Source organism: Hesperophylax consimilis, chromosome 31 (genome assembly GCF_061612785.1).
Source record: "Hesperophylax consimilis isolate HC1 chromosome 31, BYU_Hcon_1.0, whole genome shotgun sequence".
Taxonomy (NCBI): Eukaryota; Metazoa; Arthropoda; class Insecta; order Trichoptera; family Limnephilidae; genus Hesperophylax; species Hesperophylax consimilis.
In genome coordinates this window covers 1,871,811-1,894,245 of record NC_142866.1, presented here as the reverse complement: position 1 = coordinate 1,894,245, position 22,435 = coordinate 1,871,811, and the positions used below count along the sequence as shown (strand labels likewise).

At 33.8% G+C, this 22,435-nt stretch overlaps 3 protein-coding genes across 3 annotated transcripts in view; 1 reads left to right on the top strand and 2 right to left on the bottom strand.

Annotated features, from left to right (window-relative positions):
- The window catches only part of S1P (membrane-bound transcription factor site-1 protease), a 55,674-nt gene extending 51,877 nt beyond the window's left edge, over positions 1-3,797 (bottom strand). The window contains exons 1-3 of the mRNA XM_089649906.1: positions 3,427-3,797; positions 1,447-1,794; positions 970-1,060 (exon numbers count right to left, since the gene is read on the bottom strand). Coding sequence (XP_089506032.1) covers positions 970-1,060; positions 1,447-1,794; positions 3,427-3,678 — 691 coding nt within the window. The 5' untranslated portion in view covers positions 3,679-3,797. The remainder of the gene's footprint in view (positions 1-969; positions 1,061-1,446; positions 1,795-3,426) is intronic.
- Positions 3,798-5,105: 1,308 nt separating this feature from the next.
- Positions 5,106-15,761, top strand: prd1 (pleckstrin homology domain-containing protein pruning defect 1). Its single transcript, XM_089649862.1, has 11 exons — positions 5,106-5,262; positions 5,599-8,785; positions 8,871-9,032; positions 10,390-10,626; positions 10,965-11,119; positions 11,262-11,366; positions 12,656-12,794; positions 13,673-13,853; positions 14,380-14,501; positions 14,589-14,702; positions 15,070-15,761. Exons 2-11 carry the CDS (start codon positions 5,627-5,629, stop codon positions 15,187-15,189), a joined length of 4,494 nt encoding a protein of 1,497 aa, XP_089505988.1. The 5' UTR covers positions 5,106-5,262; positions 5,599-5,626; the 3' UTR covers positions 15,190-15,761.
- A 169-nt stretch (positions 15,762-15,930) lies between these two features.
- The window catches only part of LOC149409333 (sodium-coupled monocarboxylate transporter 1-like), a 113,136-nt gene continuing 106,631 nt past the window's right edge, over positions 15,931-22,435 (bottom strand). Inside the window, exons 12-13 of the mRNA XM_089649909.1 lie at positions 21,970-22,119; positions 15,931-21,450 (exon numbers count right to left, since the gene is read on the bottom strand). Coding sequence (XP_089506035.1) covers positions 21,388-21,450; positions 21,970-22,119 — 213 coding nt within the window. The 3' untranslated portion in view covers positions 15,931-21,387. The remainder of the gene's footprint in view (positions 21,451-21,969; positions 22,120-22,435) is intronic.

The following is a 22,435-nucleotide window of genomic DNA, read 5'->3' as shown; positions in this document are numbered from 1 at the left end:
CAGCCCATTCCCCGTACAGGAAGACACCCCATTGGCCGAGCTACCCCCACCCCTCCGTCAGCGGCCGGTACTGACCGGTCAAAGGGTATATAACGCCGTGCAGCTCATTTTGACGGCAGAGTACCCAGTCTCCTGGTTAACTAAGCAACAGAATCCTAGTGGTCATTGCCCAGTTAAACACTCCCCAGTACCAAGTCGAGAGAACCCTCCGGGTCCTCCTTGGGAATTCAAGCAACAGCTCCCTCGGGGACATTACTTGTTGGGAGAAGTTAAACACTCCCCAGTACCAAGTCGAGAGAGCCCTCCGGGTCCTCCTTGGGAATTCAAGTAACAGCTCCCTCGGGGACATTACTTGTCGGGAGAATCTCCACCCAACTAAGAGACCCCCGGGTCCTCTGTTGCGGCCCTTACGCTGTGCTCAAGTGATATTTGAGAACTTTAAGTGATCATTGTTTTTACCCTAAGCTGTAAACCCTGTATGTAAGATAAATAAACTGACCGACGATAAAAGCTATTTTCTTACAAACACCCTGACACAATACTATAAACATCACACATCCAATAACGTTTATGCATAAAATAAAATAAGCGTGAAAAATGATTTTATGTATAAACTTTATTGGATCGCACTAACTTCCCAACATTCTCAAATAAAGAATTTATTAATATTGTCATAAGTCCTAACTTATTAAAATAAAAACACAAGCATGCACACGAAGAGCTGTCATTTGAATTTTAAATTAATATTCAAACAAAGTTTTTAATTTGAATCGAGGCAGATTTTTAACTTTATTAGTTTTAGAAGTATTGGATTAATCAAAGGACAGTGACGGCTTTAAGAATTAGTTTAATAATTATTTAAGTTCCGGATACCGCCGACGAAAGAATGCAGAGTAAATTTATTAGGGAACAATAATTGCTAATTGAAACCCTAACGAATAGCCTGGATATAATAAAAAATCAACAAACCTGTAATTCCCATTCCCCACAAGATGTCCGCCTGCAGGACTGCCGTTATTTGCCGAGGAACGGCTTTGAATAGTTTTCTGAAGGGGCCGCCCTGTTGAAGTTTTTTTGATTAGTTCATTAGAAAGACACATTAAACAACGATTTAATGCATAATATGTAATAATTATTATTAACTTGTCATGATTACATTTTCCACATAAAGCAAGTTGTACCTACTAAATTGTACATCTGAAATAATACTATCACACGAAAAGACATTGGTTAAGAATTAAGAATAAACTTAAAAAACTTTTTATTACTACAATGAGCGCTGTAAGAAATATTGAAACTTCAAATCTCACTGGTTGCCTTTGTTTTTGTAAATTGAAGATTTCTAATATGTCTATTCAATATTAATTTTAATTTAGTATGAATTAAAAATGATCTGCTACGTACATCTTCAGACTGTTAACGTAAAATTTAAATATTGTGTTTTACCTTAGGAGTTTCTTCATCCATTGTTTCTGCTTCTTCACTTTGTGATTGGATAAATCGACCCCTCCATTTTGAGAAACCTTTTGCGTTGCTTACTTTAGGATTTCTTTTCCGTCTTCTGTGTTTAGTATTTGTGTCATTAAATGAGTCTTCTTCTTCATCTTGATTGTATTTTACAAATTTAATAGTTCTGTGAACCATTTGCTGCGCGGTGACGCTTTTGATGACGGGGTGGTCTTCAAGTGCCAAAACGCCCGACCTTTTACTGGTATCCTCTATTACAACCAAATCAAAATCACTCGGATAGTCCTGGGCAGGGTTGTTGCGACTCAGGATTTTCCAATAGTTAACCTAAAAATATAACGAAATTTTATTTTACATGCTCATAAAAGGCAATAAAGATTTACAACATTATTAGCAAAGCCCTACAGTAGAAATAGGCAGCCCGCTCACAGGATAGTAGGTACAGAAAAGTACTGTAGAATAGTTACAATACCTCAAACTTCTGATATATCGGATACATTCTGGCAGTATGCTACAGCCTTCTTCTGTTTTCTTTCACACAGTTTCTAGCGGCCAGAGTTGCCAGCCAATACAAGTAAATACACTAATATTTTACTGGAATCGTGAGTATAATTAATGTTCTAGGGTATTAGATTATCTTCTCATTTATGCAACTCTTCCCACAGTTGAAACAAGAATGTTTAGCATGTTTTCACTCACAAATTAAGTTGAACAAGAAATAAATGTATAGAAATGTCAAGATCTTCAAATCAGTTTAAACCATGTGACCGCTTCTGTACAATCTCATTCAAGCATATGCATTTTCCTATGGATGAGACCAGGTGGATATAGCCATAAATGCTTCACTCATAATCTGTCTCAAAATACGGTGTGAGCAACAGATTTGTTCAATATACATTTTTGTGCAATAATAATATTCTTTCCTAATGTAAGCTGATGATTCTGCTAAGGAAAGGAGTGCTTTTAATATAAAGAGAATGAACTAATAATGTATAATGAAAAGATTTTTTTTTTAAATCAATGGAAAATGTTTCGACAGTGGAATGATGTAGATTCATGAAAAACTTTTTTTTAAATTAAAAAGGGATGTTAATAATGTGTTTTACAGATGTATATTATGCATGATCATAAGTAAAAGGTGGAAAATAAATAGATTTTACGTAGTTATATGTCGTTTGTCTAACATTTCAACATATTATAGTACACATTTTAACATATACGCATGTAAACATACAAAAAATATATGCATAGACACAATGTAAAAGACAAGCTGCGTCAAAAATTGTGTCATTTATAGCTTACAGGAAAAATTTCGGTTTTGACAGAGATGTCAAAAATTTTACTGCATCTGGGGGTGTTTAGCTCATGGCCGGGCCGCAAGCTTGTATGGAAACATAGCTACAACAAATACCATCGTTTAAACAATGTTTGTTTGCAGACATTTAGGATTAAACGAAGACAGAAGCAAATGTAGACCAACGGTGATGACCGCAAGTTGCAGTACATCATTATTTTTAATATTCATTAACTTCATAATTTATTTTTTATTTTATTTTTTATTTGTATAAAGATTACATACAATATTATTTATACCCGCTAAGCTACTGCAAGTAGCTTGTCAGCAGGAGATTAGTTGCACCTATAATAATAGTATAGTACATACAATTAAAATAATCATCAACGCTTTAGCGTAGTAATACATACATTTCTACAAAAAAAAACCAAAAAAATAAATAAAAAATTGTGTAATACCTTAAATTTGAAAATACAGAAACAGTTTTGTGGGGAAAAAAACAGTCTTAATACATGAGGTTACTCCTTAGTAGCCATGATATACTTAAGTGAGTACAGGTTATCCAAAGTAGACATGTGTCCGCTTTATTGTGATCAAATCACTAACCCCAAGCAGAAAGGTAAGTTAGAGAAAAAAAGAGTAAAATAAAAGTATTGTAAACTCACCCCCGAATGATTCAAGGCAGCACTGATAAAACCAGCCCTTGACACCGACTTGTAGTAGCCGGTAAATGTGACAATGTATTCGTTGCGTACAATTTCAGTCTTAAACTGAAAATCCAGAAACGATGTCGAAGTTTCATTGCACTTTTGATCGTTCAAATCGTGACAAGGACTAACATTCGAACTGTCAATTGAACATGAATAGTATTGAAAGAATAAACAGAAAACTAGCGAAAGACGCATTTTGAAACGCATTTTATCGCCATGAACTTAATATTAGATCTATATAAAGATTTAATTAATGTTAACTTAGAATTAGATTAAATTTCAAGCACTTTGTAGAGCGATGAATGTGACGGGAAGCTGATTGACCAGCACAGATATTTTTGATGAAAATTGACAAAGTACGAAGTAAACATCTCCTGTCAAAAAAGATTTTGATGAATCGTCTATGGATATAATCGGAGTTCAGCGGGAGCAATAGCAGCGGACAGAGGCAGATTTTTATCGGCGAGGAGGGGTTTAGCATTGCTTTATTATTATATCAAGTATAAAAACAGAAACTAATAAAATAGATTCTGTTGGTTTGTTACAAATCCGGATGCTTAATAAAACGATACTTATATTAATACTGATTTAATTTTTGAAGTATTATGCATTGTTGCGTTAATATCAAAATAATAAGCCGAAAATTCGCCATTTCTTGTTTTCTTTACTATGGATTTGTCACATATCGTTTTTGACCCTTAGCATTGTCCGAGTTGTTCGCCTGGAACATTGTGGATGAAGAATACTCAAAGCAAAGCCAATACTCATGTTTTTATCTCAAAAAAAATATTGTATCGATTTCCTCTTTGTCCACAATTTGTTCGTCATCCACAAAAATCGTAAATAATATCGTATTTTGTAGAAATACAACACAAAATAATGCATAATAAAAAAGGCGCACAAATGCCATGAACAATGATTATTTATAATATATTTTTACGAAATAATATTATCAAATGTAATCGCATAAGTAAACATGTCAATGTGCAAATGTGCACGTTAACACATAAACCGAGTGCTGTAAGACCTTGAGCAAGGTACCTTATTAATAGCGGCTTCAGACGATTCAATTTTTATTCGACTCGACGAAGTCGATACTTGAAAGCATATTTTGAGAACTGATATTGTGCATATTTTGTGAACTCTTGTGTGTGTGGAACATGGATCTAAAAAGCCTGGACAAATCTGATCAGATTTTGCATAAATGGCATTGAAGTCAATTCTGGGTGAAGGGATATTGCCTGGCAGCCATCTTGTATGACAAAATTTAGAAATGATTTATATGTTAAGTGGTGCTTAATGAGCTATTATTGTTTTATTTTTGTGTTGTTAACGCAGTAATAACTGCTTATGATTTTTTTTGGGTATTTTATGAGACAAGGGATGGGATATGTCATTATCAAGTAAAATTTTAAGTAGATATCGGCATTTTTAATACGTCTCACCCCTCACCCCGCGGCTTCAAATTATTATTGAATAGCTCCGTCCAGGTTTTTAGGTTCACGGTGTGGAAACATTTTTCTGTGGATTATTCAGAATTTTAAAGTACCTTACAAATTATTTAGTAATAATGCAACACCGAAATATTTTGCCCAATCGATGTCAAATTGACGTCTGCGCCCGTCTGCGCCGCTTGGTGTTGCATGTCGCCACTCTTCACTTGCCACCCAATATTCAATACATTCGCCGCGGCCCGTCCTTGTACTGCGTAGTTTTATTTATTGTGTTTTCCAATCGGATACCGTTCTCAAGAATTATAATGTCTGGGGCGGGGAGTTCTCCAAATCAAAGGTTAGTGGTTTTCTTCCAAAGTTCGGTGACCAATTGCGATGTTTGACCTAAAACGATAGTGGAGTCGGACAGCGCTCTATTGCACTTACACTGTAGTTATTGTATTTTGCAATCAACTAGCTTGTCAATGTCATCCCGATGGTGCTCAAGTGTTGCAATTGGCATAGCACTATCTTGTTTGTGCATTTCAACTGAACATTAATTAATGACTCAGTTTCCCTTCAACTTTAAATCAATATCCAATTTGCTTTGTTATACTTCATATGTCGAAGAGGTTTTTTTTTGTCAATATTGTATTCCGTATGCGCATATTTTTCACAATTATGATGATTTCAGATGTAATATGGATAAACCTTCATCATAGATGGGTGGTATTTTGGACTTGGCCACAAATCAGTCAGACATTTCTCCACCCAAGTTTAATTCCGCAAACACAATATTTACAGAATCGTATGCCAGAACAGCTATGTATGAACAAAAGAACAGTCCAGAAGTTGTAAAATCTTCCGTATACGATTACAACATGGAATATAAAGACGTCCCACTGAATACACCAGAAGCACAAACTAAAATAGAACCAAGTGAAACAAATACTCTGTCAGATAATTCGATATTCGACATTAAAAATAAGAATGCAAATAAAAACTTGGTATTGGAGCTCCCCCTTCAGCCGGCCAGCGCCATGATCTCCAGCGTGTGCAGCTCCCTGGCCGAGACTCCGGGCGACTCAGGGGTGCTCTGCTTGGACAGCGACGCCTCGGAGCTCACTAGCGAGTACCCCCCGGGCATGAGTCTCAGCCTCGTCGGGGCTGAGGAGCTGGTCTCTGATAACGCGGCCTCGGACGGAGAAAAGTATTCCGAGCCTGATACCAAGTCCAAACCATCCTTACTCAGACACAAGTCTGTAGATCTAGACGATGTTATGACGCAGAGCGACATTGAAAACCAAAACATCACACCCCCCATGCATGTGCATGAGTTTGATGTTTCAGAAACGTTGAAATGTTTTTCAAAAAAGAAAAATACTAAAAAGGCTTCAGAGACCCTGCGCGATTCTCTCCCAGATGTGGTAAAAACTCATGAATCTAAAAGTGTTTTGAAAGCTGCAATTTTACAAAAAACTTCTTCCTTCGAATTGTGTTCTGCAGAGCCCCCCTCCAACCTCGGGGCAAAACCAAAAATGATGGAAACAATGAAATCTGCTTCTGACGATATTGTATATAGACGGAAATGCAATAAAAAGACTTCAAATTCTTCCCAGCCTAAGAAGAGAGTGTCTTTCCACGAAGACATTCTAAACAATACAAAAACTGATAATATCCACATAGAACATGGATTCGTCATGTACAGACCTGAAGCTTCCATGAGCTACTTCTCTGGCAGCAACATGAAGAAGCTAAGCAACTTGAACAACCGCTACTCATGGTGCACAGCGGGAGACAGTAAATACTTTGACTCTCAGCAGCCACCGGGACGTAATGCTCGCTCAGATGTCCTGACTTATGGAAGAACTGATGTCAGTGGATATCCCGATAAGAGTGGAATATATGAATATCAGGATGACAACTATTTGACTAAAAATATTACCAAATCATGCGACTCCGAACATTGCGTAAATAAAGTGAATACTTGCAAATGCTCCAAAGAAGAACTATCGCAGAATCCCAATGATTCTCCGGTGGATCAAAGGCAACTATATATTTGCAGCTGCAATAGTTCCGATTCAAATTTGAGTACTGAATCTGAAACATCTTCAAGTCAAACATTGTCATTTAATTCAGACACAAATGTCAAATACACAACCGGAGCTACAAAAAAGTGCGAGAGCACTCAAAAATCGTATTCTTGTGATTGCATTGAAAATAATCTCGCAAGGCCTATGATGAGAACTATGTATTTCTCAGATGCCGACATCAACAATCATGCAGACTTGAGTAATGACGATACCCAATTGCAGATGAGTGAAATTTTACCGAGGGCAAGTTGCTTGAAAAAATCTTCATTGAAAAAGAAAAGGTACATTCGCACTGATATAATCGAAGAACATGATTCAAAGAATGTCAATACGGAAACCAGAAATAGTATGCGAAATTTATTAGACTCCAAAAATCTTTTCGGTTCTCTAAAAAACATTTACAAAAACATAAACTTTGGCCTCAATATAGCCGAAAGAGGTGTCCCAGAAGGCTCTGAAGATTGTCAGAGTGTATTGGAAGTCCTGCCATCGGAAAATGTAGCTAAACCTAATGCATCTTTTCTGTCAAAGAGTTTTGATGCTGGGTTGGACAATAATTTCAAACAGAGAGACAACAGAGTAAAAGTTGATGGTTACAGTCGCAACTACACACACGATGCCGACAACCAGCTGCGGCGGCGGGGAGACAAGGTGAATAAGAGTATGTACAAGTCTGATAACCCTCAGCAAGATGAAGTTAATGCGTTCAAAGCACAAAATGACATATCTAAACAAAGTTTAACATTGGACATGAAAGCAAATAACAGTAAGACATTCATGGATTGGAAACTACAAAATAATACTAACCAACTCAATTCGGAAGCTACTGGAACTACTGGCGGCGTTCGTAATAAATATATCGTTAATTGTGAGAGTACTGTTTATGAGCACAAAGGTGTATCTTACTGCTATGAGTATGATACGTTTAAGACAACCTTCGATACTTCTAAAGATACATTCACACCTATTAATGACAGCACTCAACCTCAAGGACCTGCACAAAATATTCCTAAAGAAAAACAAGAAACCATTCCAACTAAAGAGAATGTTGTGGAAGTAACCGTCTCTACCACCCCTGCCAGCTCCAAAGATCAAGAAGAGGAGGCGCCACCAGTGCCTGACTTGTGTTCTGAAAACGATTCTCTTTCAGAGAATACAGATAAAGCCAAATTCAAATTATCCAAATACATTATTGATCAGCCTGATTCTGTCAAAGGAGGCGTATCTAAACATCTGTCTTCACCATTGAGGCAGAAAAATATAATGCGCTATGAAAAATCTACTAAAAGTGTGGCCGACAATAACAACAAAGAAAATATTGATTCTACTTGCGATTCAAGCAGCATGCAAGACACAATCAATGAATGCTTAGATTTTGACGAAACCCTCGAGATAGTTGAAGGAAATGACTTCCAAATGAAGATGCTCAACAATCGAAAGGCCTCTCTGATGAATCGTTTCCTGAAGAATGTCGGACAGAAGAACGCATTTGAAAACAAATTGAAAAATAATGTTTTCTATCAAAACAAACTGAAAGAGGAGTCGACCAAATTCCCAAACATATGTTATCCTAAAAACGAAAAGATTTCACCCACATTTAAATTGTCTGCAAAGTTTATAGATTCCATGATAAACAAGGAGGTGATGGAAAATAAGAGAATTTCCGTTAAGCTGATGACGGCTGATGAGCCATCTTACTTTGACAGCTTTGAAGAGAATGTGGCCATTGAATGCTGTGAAAAACTTAAGCTGGAGCTGTTTTCAGATTCATCAGAAGTATTGCACCGAGTAAGTTCCGTTTTGATGTTAAAATTTTTACATTGTATTGCAATATTTACCAATTACATCTTAATAAAAATCATTTTTGATTTAGATGCTAAAGGTACGGTCAGTATACTCGCAAGAAAATGGAAAATGGTCTCCGCTGTTGGTGTTCATCACCGATAAGGCTCTGTACGTTGCCGACGTAGAACATGGCAAAACTACCTACAACTTGATCTGTTTCCTGACTCATGATCTGCTGGATGTTATTGTGGTTAGTAAACATTTTATTCTATATTACATTGTCACAATTATTTAATATCCGATTCCACAGTGCAAAAACATTAACAGTCTGACTAATAAAAAAAACACTTCCCAACCGTTTAACCATGTTTTTTTAACACTTCGAATAAAGACTGTACAAGCTCTAATTTGAATTTTTACAAATAAAAATGTCTTTAAATGTGCAAAAGAGTTGGCATCGCCGCATTTTGGCAGCATGAGATATGTAGGTAAATGTAAATCCAGGTTTATATTTCACAAACGTTTATATTTCACAAACGATGAATCCAAAAGTAAAATTTTTTGGTTACATGTTCTCTGGGAGTTATTATTATAACTTTTTATTGTAAAAGCAAAATAAAAACTAAAGTGACAATTTTCTTGTAGATTGATTTTTTTAAACTTTGTATTTACCTACACATGCATAAGGCAGGAAGTTTTATTAAATTCATGCGGTAAAAGTTGATAAAAAAAAATAAGTAGGATGTAACCTCGATTTTTCCGATATGATGAAACTATATATATTTTTCACAAAAAGACATTATACGGATAAAAACTGATAAAATAACACAAATAATTGTAAATATATTGAATTATACAAACTAATATAATAGTGAATTGGTCATTAGAATAGAAGTTATTATTAAAAACATGATTTTAATGACACAAAACAAACCTACACGCGGGGAAACGGAAGTGCATGATGCGCATGCGCTCCTTTGCGTTCTTCTGTGGTCTGAAAATTTCAATGTTGTTATGATAACTAAAAAGTGCACAATCTTTCTACAATGCGTAACAAAAACACCGTTTAACAAATGTGAAGTGGTTTTTTTTAGTAAGGCTGATAATGTGGGTTTTTTTTCAACTTTTTTCATGTTTGTAATTAAAATATTAAAATTTTCAAATATTAATTAACAGGTATATTTCGAAAACAAAAATATGAAAGGTAATTTTATCTAGTTTCTAAAATGGTATTTTTTAAAATCTTCCAAATAAGAAATCAAATTTTTAAAATACCGTAGAAATATTCCAAAATTTTTTTGAGAAATTTCAAGTTTATATGTACAACAGATACAACCCTATTTGGCTAGTATAAACAACATATATGTTTCCTAGAACTATTTTATAATTGTTATTTTATACCAATTATATAAAATTTATACCACATTTGTTAGTAAGGCTGTAAATGTTTAACATAACATAATATGTATTATGTTTACATTCTGTGTATAATATAGGTGCTGCTGATCTGTGTCTTGTGATGATGACTAATTTGATGAACCTTACAACTTACAGCCACCAAGAAGAATTGATAATTACTGCAAATTAAATTTCAATTATATTTTTAGATTGGCCCCGACAGCCAGTATGTAAAGATCTTCGACAAAAGCGGTGAATGTCGCTGCATCCTGATTACTGGAGACCGCTATTTGTGCCACCGTTTGGTTTCTTCTTTGGAATGGAGTTCACGTAACAGCCGAGTTGTCTACGGCTCCACCGCTGTCATGGGCAGCATTCCATCCATCCTTTGGAAAGAGAGGGAATCTTTGAAACGTATTCTGATTAATACCACTTCTGTACAAAAGGTTAATAACATTATCGATTTAGCAACCTGATTTAACAAATTGTTAATACCTATGCCGTGGTTTTATTTCTAACTTATTAGTGCAAAAAAAAAGCATAACCTCTTTTTAAAATTCATAAAGCTTGACTTCTACAGCTTTGACTCTATTAAATATTGTAAATTTGAATGAAGCAGCGAGGGAAAGCTGTTAAAACTGACTATGGTACAAAGTTATTACGTTCAACATGGTGTGACTCACTTGAACATAATTTAAATATGGTATTTTTATCCAGATTGTACATTAACACTGAAGCAGTCTAACTTTTTATTTATGGTAATATTTATTTTGTTCTTTTGCAGTTTGAGGAATGTGCCTATTATGGAATGGTTGGCAGCAGCTCCCCGGCTTCTTGCAATAGGGGGGGAGCTCCAAGCCCCTTCCCTCCACTAGAAGGCTTCCTGATGTACAAAACTGAGAAGCAGAAGTACTGGCGTCCAAGCTTCTTTTTATTGAAGTAATCAGGCTTTTCATTTACACTTGATAACATGTATTTAATTTGAATTGCATGTATATAATCATATTATTATGCATACTATTTGCGAAACATTTAAAATAATACCAGCCCTAATTATAATGATTGACTTGTTTCTCTCTAGATCTGGTGCCCTGTCGTATGGTTCCAGCGCTCCACCAACAGACCCACACTCTGAATACTGCCTTCCACATTCCATTAAACTTGAAGGTGTCTTGGGAGTGAGAAGGTGACCATTCTTTCTTTTGATTAAAATACATTTCTTTCTATTCCAAAATGTTATTAGAGTGATAATGGCCGATTACTTTGAACCATTATCTGTATTGCCAGTTGCACTCTTAGGGGGTATTTCACTATCTCTGATTATGTTCTGACCAAGCACTAATCCGCGGAATAGTCATGTTTTCGTTTTCACTATATCTGAATAACGCTAACGCTCGGGTTAAAGTTAGATTTGACTAATCAGTGCTCGAACTTCACGTTAGGCGCTATTCCTCGAATCAAAGATGGCGTCAAAACATTCCGAGTTTAACAGCTGAGAAGTGAGTCGAATTTTGTAGAACGAATTTTAATGCTTGTATGATCCATCCTGAATTATTTGATTGTGTTCAAAATAAGAAACAATGTATTAATTCGACACGAATCTATCTAAAATGACCTGATAATCAACATAACATAACCAAACAAATGCACACTTCGCGGTGTACGGACTGTGACGCATGACAGCCGTGGCAGTAGATGGAATAACTGCAAACATTTTGCGATGTTGCCAGACTATTTCGAGTGTTATCTATCCGGAAGCTAGAAACAATGGTGAAACGGTCGCCGTTGAATAACGAAGTTATTCTGATCTTTAAATCCAGCCAACGGATAGCTAGTCAGATATTTAGCCCGACATAGTGAAATACCCCCTTAGAGTTCAACACAATCATTGTAAATACTTCATTTATAGATTACACATTATTTTATTTTGCACTTGAAGATACCAAAAATTTATTATTGATAGGAAATCTATCTTTCTATATATCTATATATATATAAATAAAAATGTAAATGTTTGTTTGCTCAAAATCATAAATTTTTGAAAGTTCTTCACCGATTGCTTTGAAATTTTGACACAACTTTGCATTCAAATTCGCGCATGTTTTTTTTGTACCTTTAATATGTAGATGTCACCTGTGACAGGTAAAACGTGCTTTTTTTGAAAAACAGCACCATCTGTTGGGCAACCATGCTTTTTTTCTTAAAACAGTGCTATCTGTTGGACGTAAAAGCAACATGCGCTATTGGTTCTCTATTGGTATAGACAGACTGAGTCATAGCAATGCGTGGCGGGATAATAATAAAACAAGATTGAAATTATTCTAAAGTAAAGTTATCTGAATTGACTTGTTAGTGATTGTGGGCATGCTTCATTGTTAATCAATATTTATTTTAAGACATCATATGTTTCACTGGAATCCCTTATTACGGTAAGGAATGGAAGAAATTTGTCTTTATTTTGTAATATTTCACCAGATGTACCGATGTACAAGGCCGGCCGCACTGCTTCGAGATAGCCCTGAACTCTGGCATTGGATCCACCCTGCAGATGGCCGCTCCTGATGATGACACTGCCTCCCAGTGGCTGCAGGGTCTCCTCATGCACGCTGCACAGGTTTGTTTTACCATCGTGCTCAAACTTATAAACGTCGTGTAAATATAACACCTTGCGTAAGGTTGGAACAATGAAAACTTTACCTACTACCAGCACATTTGTACGGTTGAAACGGTCTTAAACCTGCTTTACCATACCATACAGCGTTGAACCGCCGTATAAGAATGTAATTAATGAAATGGTATATGTATTATTGATTTAAATTCACTGCGAGTTGATTTAAGAAATAATGACAAATTCTATCGTTGGGAAGATGGATGGTATACAGTCGACAGCTTATTGTTACACAGAGGACTCCCAATGACAGTTTATTGTCGAGCTGACTGCTCATGAGAGCTGTCAAAACTGTCTTCTATAATATTGTAACTAATGGCCTTGGGAGGCCATTCTTCAATTACACTAGGCATGCTCTCTGTTGTCTACAAGAAATTAAACTGTTTCATTCCTTTTGTTGTAATAATTTATAATAATAACATTGATTTGATGCTTATTATTTTAACATCTTAATGTTGTAAACTGATGATGTGTTAACTAGTTTGTGTTCCATTTTTTACCCACTCTTTGTGGTCGAGAATTAAGGTTCTCCACTACGAATCTGTAGTCGCGGGTTCAAATCCCGGTGAATGTAAATTTTATTTAATTAGTTCGTGTTGTTTCACAATGATTTATTATTAATAATAATATATACGTGGTACATTTGCTGCTTATTCCAGAGTGAAAGATACTCTCAGTATCGCCCTCGTGAAAGATGCCTGAAATGACGTTAACCATGTTTGGTGACCAGATCTGAATAGCCAGAGCAGTTGAAAGTTGAAGTTGGGACTCTTGTGCAGTATTCACATGGTAAAACTCTGTTTTCAATTAATGACATATTTCAGGCACTAGAGGGTCCCAAGGTGGACAAGAGCAAGAACACCTTGCCAGCTTGCTGCACCCTCCTGGCCACCTCCGAGCACATTGTCACTCTGAGGGAACAGCTGCAGGCGCCCAAGTCCCTTACCGACAGCGAGATTACCATCACCAACCACAGTAATGATGACTATGATTCCCAACAAACAGGTATGCTAATATTCCTCATCTTGTATAGAATGCACAATGACTGGCACATGCAGGAAACTCAACATGTCTTTAAATCTGCAATGTTTGTGACCGAAAGGGTAATCTTTTGTACTAGCTAACATTGCTTTGCTAAATTCTTGACTCTATTTGGGGTATTTCAAACTCTCGTCACTTTTCCATCGGCGATTAAAGATCGGCGCTATCTAGAAATGTTGTCTTTTGAACGGTCCCTGTTCAACATCTGGCCCTTTTCAGATTTGGTTCAAATTGTGCAAGCATTTGGCATAACTGTAATATTTTTATGGTTGTCAGATGATCACAATTTGTTTGAAAGCGGAAGCAGACGGAGAATCGGTATTTACATAAAGGGGATCAATCGAATGTCAAAAATTCAAAATGATGCTGATAGTCGATTTGATGGTCATCAAATAATGAGACGAGAGTTTATTACAACACAATCGGATTTATTTCAAAGGTTTTAATGTTTTGTGCAGTTACATAATATTTTTTGTTTTTGTTTTTATAGATGTCGTCATAAAAGAACAACAAATATCAAACAAAAATTGTGTTGAAATATTATCATGCGCCCTCATCAAGGACCTCACAGCTTTCAAGATTCCCGACAACGATGACAACTGGTGTATTCTGGTAATAACCACATTTCACTGAGCTTTATAAAATGGTCTTAATGAATAATATAGCGATTGAAGATTTTTACGTGCTCGTTTATTTCAGGAGTTTGTTTTCTGCGAAGTGCGTGAAGGAACTGAGATGGGACTGTTGTTCGGCAGCAGTGCTGAACTAGAAAGGTTTATCGGATCCGTTGAAGCTCTTTGGCATAAAACAAACGTGAGTATTATGAGACGAACATCATTGAATGGGTATATTTGAATATTTATCATTTTGTTTACACTACACAAATAATAATTATGTGCGACTGATTGGTAATGCGAATGGTTTACTGTGTATTTGTAGCTATTCGTATTGTTGTTAAAATGTCATTAATTTTTTTGAGCCTGTAAATCGCTCAGGAATATAATTTTTCTTGTATTATTTTAAATGTCAACATCGCTCTCTAGGCTGGTTTATAGTTATATGCTGTGCGATTTTTGATTTCCATAAATAATTTTTGCTTTGCGAATATGTGCATTTGTGACAATTTTGGCTGTCGTTTCCTTCATTCCTTCTTTGACCAATGGTTATTCTTTTTTTGCAGAACGGCGTCTTCCCAATCAGTGTGCTCCCCAACACAGAGGCGGTCAGCGGGCGATGCAGCGAGTGGCACCACTGCCTCAACACCTCCTGGGACCGCATGTTGCCCGCCCCGCAGCGATAAAGGTGTGAACACAAAAGATAATGTTTTATTTATCTTTTACTTTTATTTGAAAAGCAAAATTTGTGATTCCTTTCATTATGACACGTGTAACAATAATAAAACTGCCTTTGATTCTATTTATGAAATGTTAGATCCTCCATTTCTTTGCAAGTGGTTTATTGTATCTTCTGTAGATTACACTACATAACTGTTTTTCTTTATATAAATATCAATAATTTCTTATATTGTTTTGCATTATACTGTGACACTTATAAATAAGCATAAATATGTCTTAACATTTTTGAGACTGACAGAAATTTGCTTCAAATGATTGCGCTGATGTCAAATTTCTTTTAGTCTTTTTTATTTTATTCAACATTTTGTTATCGTTACTCTACCATTGTTCAAAATTTGTAATATTTTTTATTATGTATTGGCTAATCTTTTTATGAACCGTTATGTATGTCATGTGTGTCAAAATTATTTGCTGTTCGACTACAATAACACGATTACGATTTCCAAGAATAATAACATTTATATAGCGCAGTTAAATTGTCATTTCACTACACTAAAGCACTATTTAATTACATTTTCAGGAAGTTATTTCATATTTAACATTAAATGATTTTATTTTTCATTTGCCGCTTATGAGCAGTGTTTCAAATGAAATGTAATTTATTTTTACTATATTAAAAGTCATTACGATAGAGTGTTTACTGTGGGTACTTAGTTGTGATATATCTGACTATTATTTTGTTCTCCCACTTATATTGTAATCCATCAATGCAAATAATATTTCAATGAATGTGATTAAATCAATTCTTGATATTTTACCATTTCCACCTCAGTTATTGTCTTTAAGAAGTATTTTAAGTTACAATGATAATCTTGATTGGAAAGTAAACCACCAAATTTTGATTTGATAATGTTATACATATTTTATTCATCTGTACTGTAATGAACCATATAAGTAATATAGCCACTTTTGGTTGGGATGCAAGAGCATTCCATTAATTTATCTTTTGATTTTGTGATATTTTTTTAACAGTTGAATTTTTATTAAGTTATGCATAATGGAGTGGTTAGAGAAGAGTGGAAAGAAGTAGAAGTTGGCTTGTTGAAATGATAATAAAATACGCTTGTTATGATATTAGTTTTTTTATCAGAAGTTTAATATATTGAAACTAGTGTTATATTTTGGTAATTTTTGTGATATTATTTGTATACATTACTAGTTAGGTACCTATTTATAACAGCGATTATTATTGCGATACTCTTCATATTAATTTTTCTCTGTGACCTTTTTTTAGTTTTAATCGAACATTGTTTAATAATTTAATTATTGCATTTATTATTTTACCTACAACTCTAGTCCAGTGAGCTGAATTTTAAAGTTATATTTGACTAGGAATATTTTATTTTTTAGTTGATAACTTTGTGTATCATGCATTATGTTATACATGCTGTAGATCTCATTTAAGATTTTAGAGCGAGGATATTTATTTTTGTAAATCTAAAATATATCCATTAAGTGTTTTTTTTAGCTTTGCCTTTTTGAACACTCATTACACAAATTGTTTACAATTATAAAGCTTACTATGTAGTAGTAATGTAAGGATTAAGGTAATTTTGATACAATATGCAAAATATGTGATGATATGTGAAATGGGTAGAGTGACAAATCAATGATCACCTATTGTTAAAAATTTACTGTATGTTTTTTCTTACACTAACACTCATTCATGATCTGAGATTGTGTACTTCCTTCACATGTTTACACACTGTGTAATTCTTCATTAATTAATTAATTTATTAATTCTTCATTAATTTCTTCAGTTATTTTATTTCCACTGAAAGATTAATGTTTTCATGACAAATAAAAAATTTCATAAAATGTTGAGTGAAATAGATGGTGACCGGATAACTCATCAAAAGGTCTAAAAAGTGATATAAAGTCATGAAAAGTTGTGAAACAAAAACTAGGTTAAATAGGTTACATATGTAAAGTTAGTTTTTTTTCATCGCAGTTAATGACTTTACATCACTTTTTATAAACCCCCGCCATTATATTCACTTTGCAGTCCAAATATTGCTTCATTTTTATGAGGTTTTGTGTGCTTGAAGTTAATCTTGAAACAATTGTTTTTTGTTTTTACCTATTCTTCAACTTATGGTGTGTGTATTAGGATAAGACGGATATATTGTAACTGAAGAGAGCAGGTTATATTTATCGAAATTATCTTGTCGTGAGTGAGATAACAGTTTCCATATATTTGTACCAGAGCAGCTTTTTTCTACACACGTGTGATACTACAAAATATAAAACTACGTAGATTGTATCCAGCACATCTCTAGTAAATGCATCTTAAATCATTATAAATATAAAAAAAAGAAATCTCCAAGTTGTAGCGAAATCTTTCTGTCAATAAATTTTCTACTTGTTAAGTGATAGATTGTGTGACTTTATAATGCCGTAGAATCCACGGAATATGCAATGTTTTATTTGTGGGAGGTGTGTCTCCAAGTTTCTAACCTGACATTTTGATGCTGAATAATTCTATATACGTTAACACTTATGCCACCGGCCTCGTGCTGTGAAACATTGTCGAAAGCCACAATTTTTTATTAATTTAACTTTAGTGTACTTACCTTTTGGAATAAGATAAGAAAATGGAAAGTTCGGCTACTGATGGCGGTCAGTCAGAAATTGATTTTCAATATTTATAAATTGTGCAAAATGCCCCATTCCCCCACAGCCTCTCCTAGTCTATACCAAACAATAAGGTCATTTGCGAAAATAATTGTATCGTTTTAATTATTGAAAACATTTCAGAAAACATCAGTATTCTCTATTTTAACCTAATCTTAGTGCGTGTATTGAAGTTTAATAATATTTAGTGTAATTGGTACCACTTTTCAATATCCACCAGTTTTGTATGCAAGAGGTTTGTGCGGAAAATACCAAATATTTTTAGAATATAGATGAATGATAAGAATAATACATACACAGTGCTTCTTTGAAAAGTTACCGATATCTAGATGGTTATGGATAGCTTTGCGGCATTAAAATTGTACAACATCTGAAAAATTTTTATGTCTGTATTTATTTTGTAATGTCGGTTTTTAAATATGCTTGAAAAAAATTGCACTAAACAGATTTAAAAAAAATAGTTTCTTTTTTAAAGCTTAATAATACCAAAGTAATGCATACAGTTTGAAAATAATCCATATTGTATATCTGTTATTGCTGTAGGCATGATGATTGATGATTAAATAAAACAATTTTTTATGAACGTCTGGGAATTTGCCCCTCGATGATTCTTACTCTCTATGACAATACAAATGAACTGTCCATATAGTCGCAAAATACCGAGGTTTGTACCATCTTCGATTGAGAAGCTTTGGCTATCTATATCAAAATCTGAAACTGAAGTCTTTTCATTTCTTCTTTTAAAATTTGAAAATTCAAAAGAGGCGTGATGTGATATATGAATAATTTGGAATTAAGGATACTTTAAGATGAAAGTTTATATTTCATAATTGCTTTTTAGTATTGGTAGTCATGGAAGTATTATCTAACTTGTTGATGTTTAATTTGAAAAATAACTTAATTTAAGTTAAATTAGTTAATTTTTGTGTCTGGGATTTCAACTGTCCCCAAAAGTTATTAGGATATTAAAATACGATACACACATTGTATTGGAATATTTTAGGAAATAATGAATGAATATTGTAACCCTTCTTTCTTAAAACAATTGTGTAATAAGTCTACATTTTGTGCTTTCGCTGTGCCATATCATAGACAAAATATAGCAGCTTTATTATAGCTCTCTAGTAAATAAATTATGTGCTCCTTTAAAACCTTAAAAATGTACTCACTTATTTATAAAACACACTATGTATTAGCTTAACCCTATGTAACAATATACTCAGTGTAAAACACACTATGTAAAATAACAAGATTCAGTAAATGTATTAGAAAGATGTCCCATACAATCATAATTTTTTTTTTACATTTAAAATATAAATGTAATTTCGAAATACTTTCACAATGCATTTATGTATTTCTTCCTTAAAATATTTTGGATATTGTTCAATACTTACATCCCTGAAATGCTTCTCCGTGCTTCAACTTATTCGTCCTTGAATCAATTCCAAGACATGTTATTAAATTATTTGATTTTAATTCAGACAATGCTCATTTTACAATAGTGTAGCATTTATGAAATATGGTAGATGACCAACATTAAGCCATGATATTTTAAGCACTTCAAGGAAAATCCTGTTCAATTAACAGTCAAAATTGTACCTCATTCGTATCGCATTACTTTCCGTATGTTTAGTCAAAAATTGCTACGATTGTACATCATTATTGATTAACAAACCAACCTAAAATGCAAGATGTGATTTTTGTCACACTTTTCTTGGCAAACTGTTCAGAAATTGCTTAGGAATAACCTGGTAGCAAAACAATTTTCTTTTTACTACAATGTTGCGTGCAAAATCTAAAACCCCGCAATTATTTATAAAATGCAATATTCCTAATACATACTCTCGAGGCGCATTAAATATTTGAGGCCGAAACTTTCATGGCCTGCAAGTTGGCGCACAGCCATTCGTATAAGTGCAAGATGTATTTTGCTACTGGTGCAATGTCAGTTTGAAATTTATTTTTGTGGTTTTTCCGGTAGATGAAGATCAGTACCAAGCAGGAGAAGTTCCATATTAAAATATTTGAAACGTTCAGATGAAATTTAAATAATAACAGTCATTAAATCGGTCTGTAGCTAACTTCAATCACTCTAGCTCTAGTAACCGCCTAGGCAAAAATTACTCTGCAAAATTTTTAAAGATAACTCATATTTGCACACTTCCATAATATTCCAAAATTATGATGCTCACGATGGTGCAATGCTAAAAGACTACTTTTCTGAAAGAGGTGTTTATCTTGCATCACTTGCTAAAAACTTCAAAACACATTGACACTCATCTGTAAGTTATTTCATTATTATACTATCAGGTCCTAAATGACTGTTAAAGAAACCATTCTGATTATCGTACTCTATAAATTTTCAGTCTACATATTAAGCCAAGTACTCATCGACGATCTGTAACTGTAACCCTTGCAGACACAGAAACCTGGCTCTCGTGTGTATGCATTGTCCACACCACTGTAAACGTAATGGCAAGCCGGCTTATCCTCAGTGTTCGTTTCAAGCTTCAGTATGTCGAAATGATAAATAGCCATGGATAGGTGGAGTCGCAGAAATATTCTTATTTTAAGATATCAACAAATCAGTTATCATTATATAAACTCAGCTTCATTTAAATTCAGTACACATAGTCTCATATATATTCTTCTGTCATTCTGACTCTTGAAATGACTTGCATTTGCTTAAGAAATCAAAGACAGAAAATATACAAATGCCATGACCGTCCCGATTGACTGACGTCCACGTTACAGCTCGCCGATGAGTATGTAGCTTAAATGATTTTTCTTGTAAAATGCACTCTTCCAAGTGGTTTTAACTTTTGTATATAATCAAATTTATACGCTTAGATGGCCAGCCCTTGGAGATGCATCATGTAAAATTTGCAATGTACATTTTACAATATGTAATTCTGCTCAAACAACATCTTTACCGAGCGATATTATGTATGTATTTGTTTCCAAGACTATTGTTGACATCTACTAGAAATCTTGTAACATTGGTTATGTATAGATTTATTGTATCAATAAAGTATTTATTCAATATAAAAAATGAAACACGTTTTATTTATCTGTTTTTATTATTTATTTTTCATCTTAAATCTTTACTGAAATGTGAGCCTAAACTAGTAAAATCCATAAAAAAGCATGTGGTGCAATGAATTATAAATTACTTTAACACAAAAAAAAAAATCACAATTATCTACATATCGTCGCTGGGCGCGTTAACCTCCTTTGTGAAAAAAATTTGGGAACAATTTAAAACACATTTTTAAGCACAAAAATTAAGGGAGACTTCCATTTTTATGTTTGCTTGATAGTGTACATTAATAATCATTATCAATATAAATAAATATTATTTGGGTGTCCACTTTCATTTTCCTGCTTCAAAGTAGTTTTTTCACTCTCCTGTAAAATATTATTTTTTTCACATTGGAGGTATTTTCCACCAGGTTTACAATATATCAAATAATTTTCTATTAAAAAAACAATATTTTTAAAATTTGTATTTATTTATCCTTTTCGTTAATTGGTTCATTTGTTACCCCACTTTCTTCCAACTCAATTACATTCTGAAAAAAAAAAAATGATTAATTATTCTAACTACCGAACTGCAAATTATTTTGTGCTTTGAAGTATTCTTTTAACTGACAAATAAGACAAGATGCCACATTGTTTATTCCATTTTTTTCAATTCAAAAGGTTGTGTCCCGTTCTACTGAAGGGTGCAATACTTTTATTCTTATTAGATACAATACTTTACATATTTTAAAACATTATTTGATAAGGTGGGCCTCACTGGGTGCTTTACCCGTACTGAGGCCCCACGTGGAAATAAGTAATGTATATTATTTACGTGATATTTAATGCAATGTAGAAGCTATATAAGCTTTTGTTTTTAAGTATTATAAATAAGAATCATGGGCATGGACAAAACCAGATAGTAAAACTATATCACAAGGGTTTATGATGATTATCGATATAGATAAAAAAAAAAACAGTTTCCTTTATCTACTCTCGGTAAACAAATTATAATTTTGATATTTTTAAATAAATATTTTTGAATAAAAAAATTCTTTATTATCATGTACCTGTTCGTAAGAATTATTGATACTTCCTCTATGCATGGCTTCCTGATAGCACATTAAAATATTATCCTTCGTCAGCCTTGGCTTTTTGCAATGGACATCTTGTTTCGGAAGAAATCTTTGAATAATTGGCGTGAAAAGATCTTTGTGTACCTGTAGAATAAATAAAACATTTTCTATTTGTTATTATGGTTGAAATTAGAATAAGTAAATATTTGTAGTTCTCATAGAAATTTATCATTTTCACAAAATACTCTAGAGCCATCTAGCAGAAATTGATCGAGGCTTTAAAACAAGTATTTTTAAAAGTTTCATAGATGTCACTAATCTATTATGCGGAGGTTCCAAAAGTGGTTTTTACATGGTAATTTAATTAAAACCGTCTGCAAAATCGCGAAAAAAAGAATCATAATTTTTTTGTTTTCCAAAAATGACGTTTTTAAAACAATTGTGGTGTTATTTGCATTTC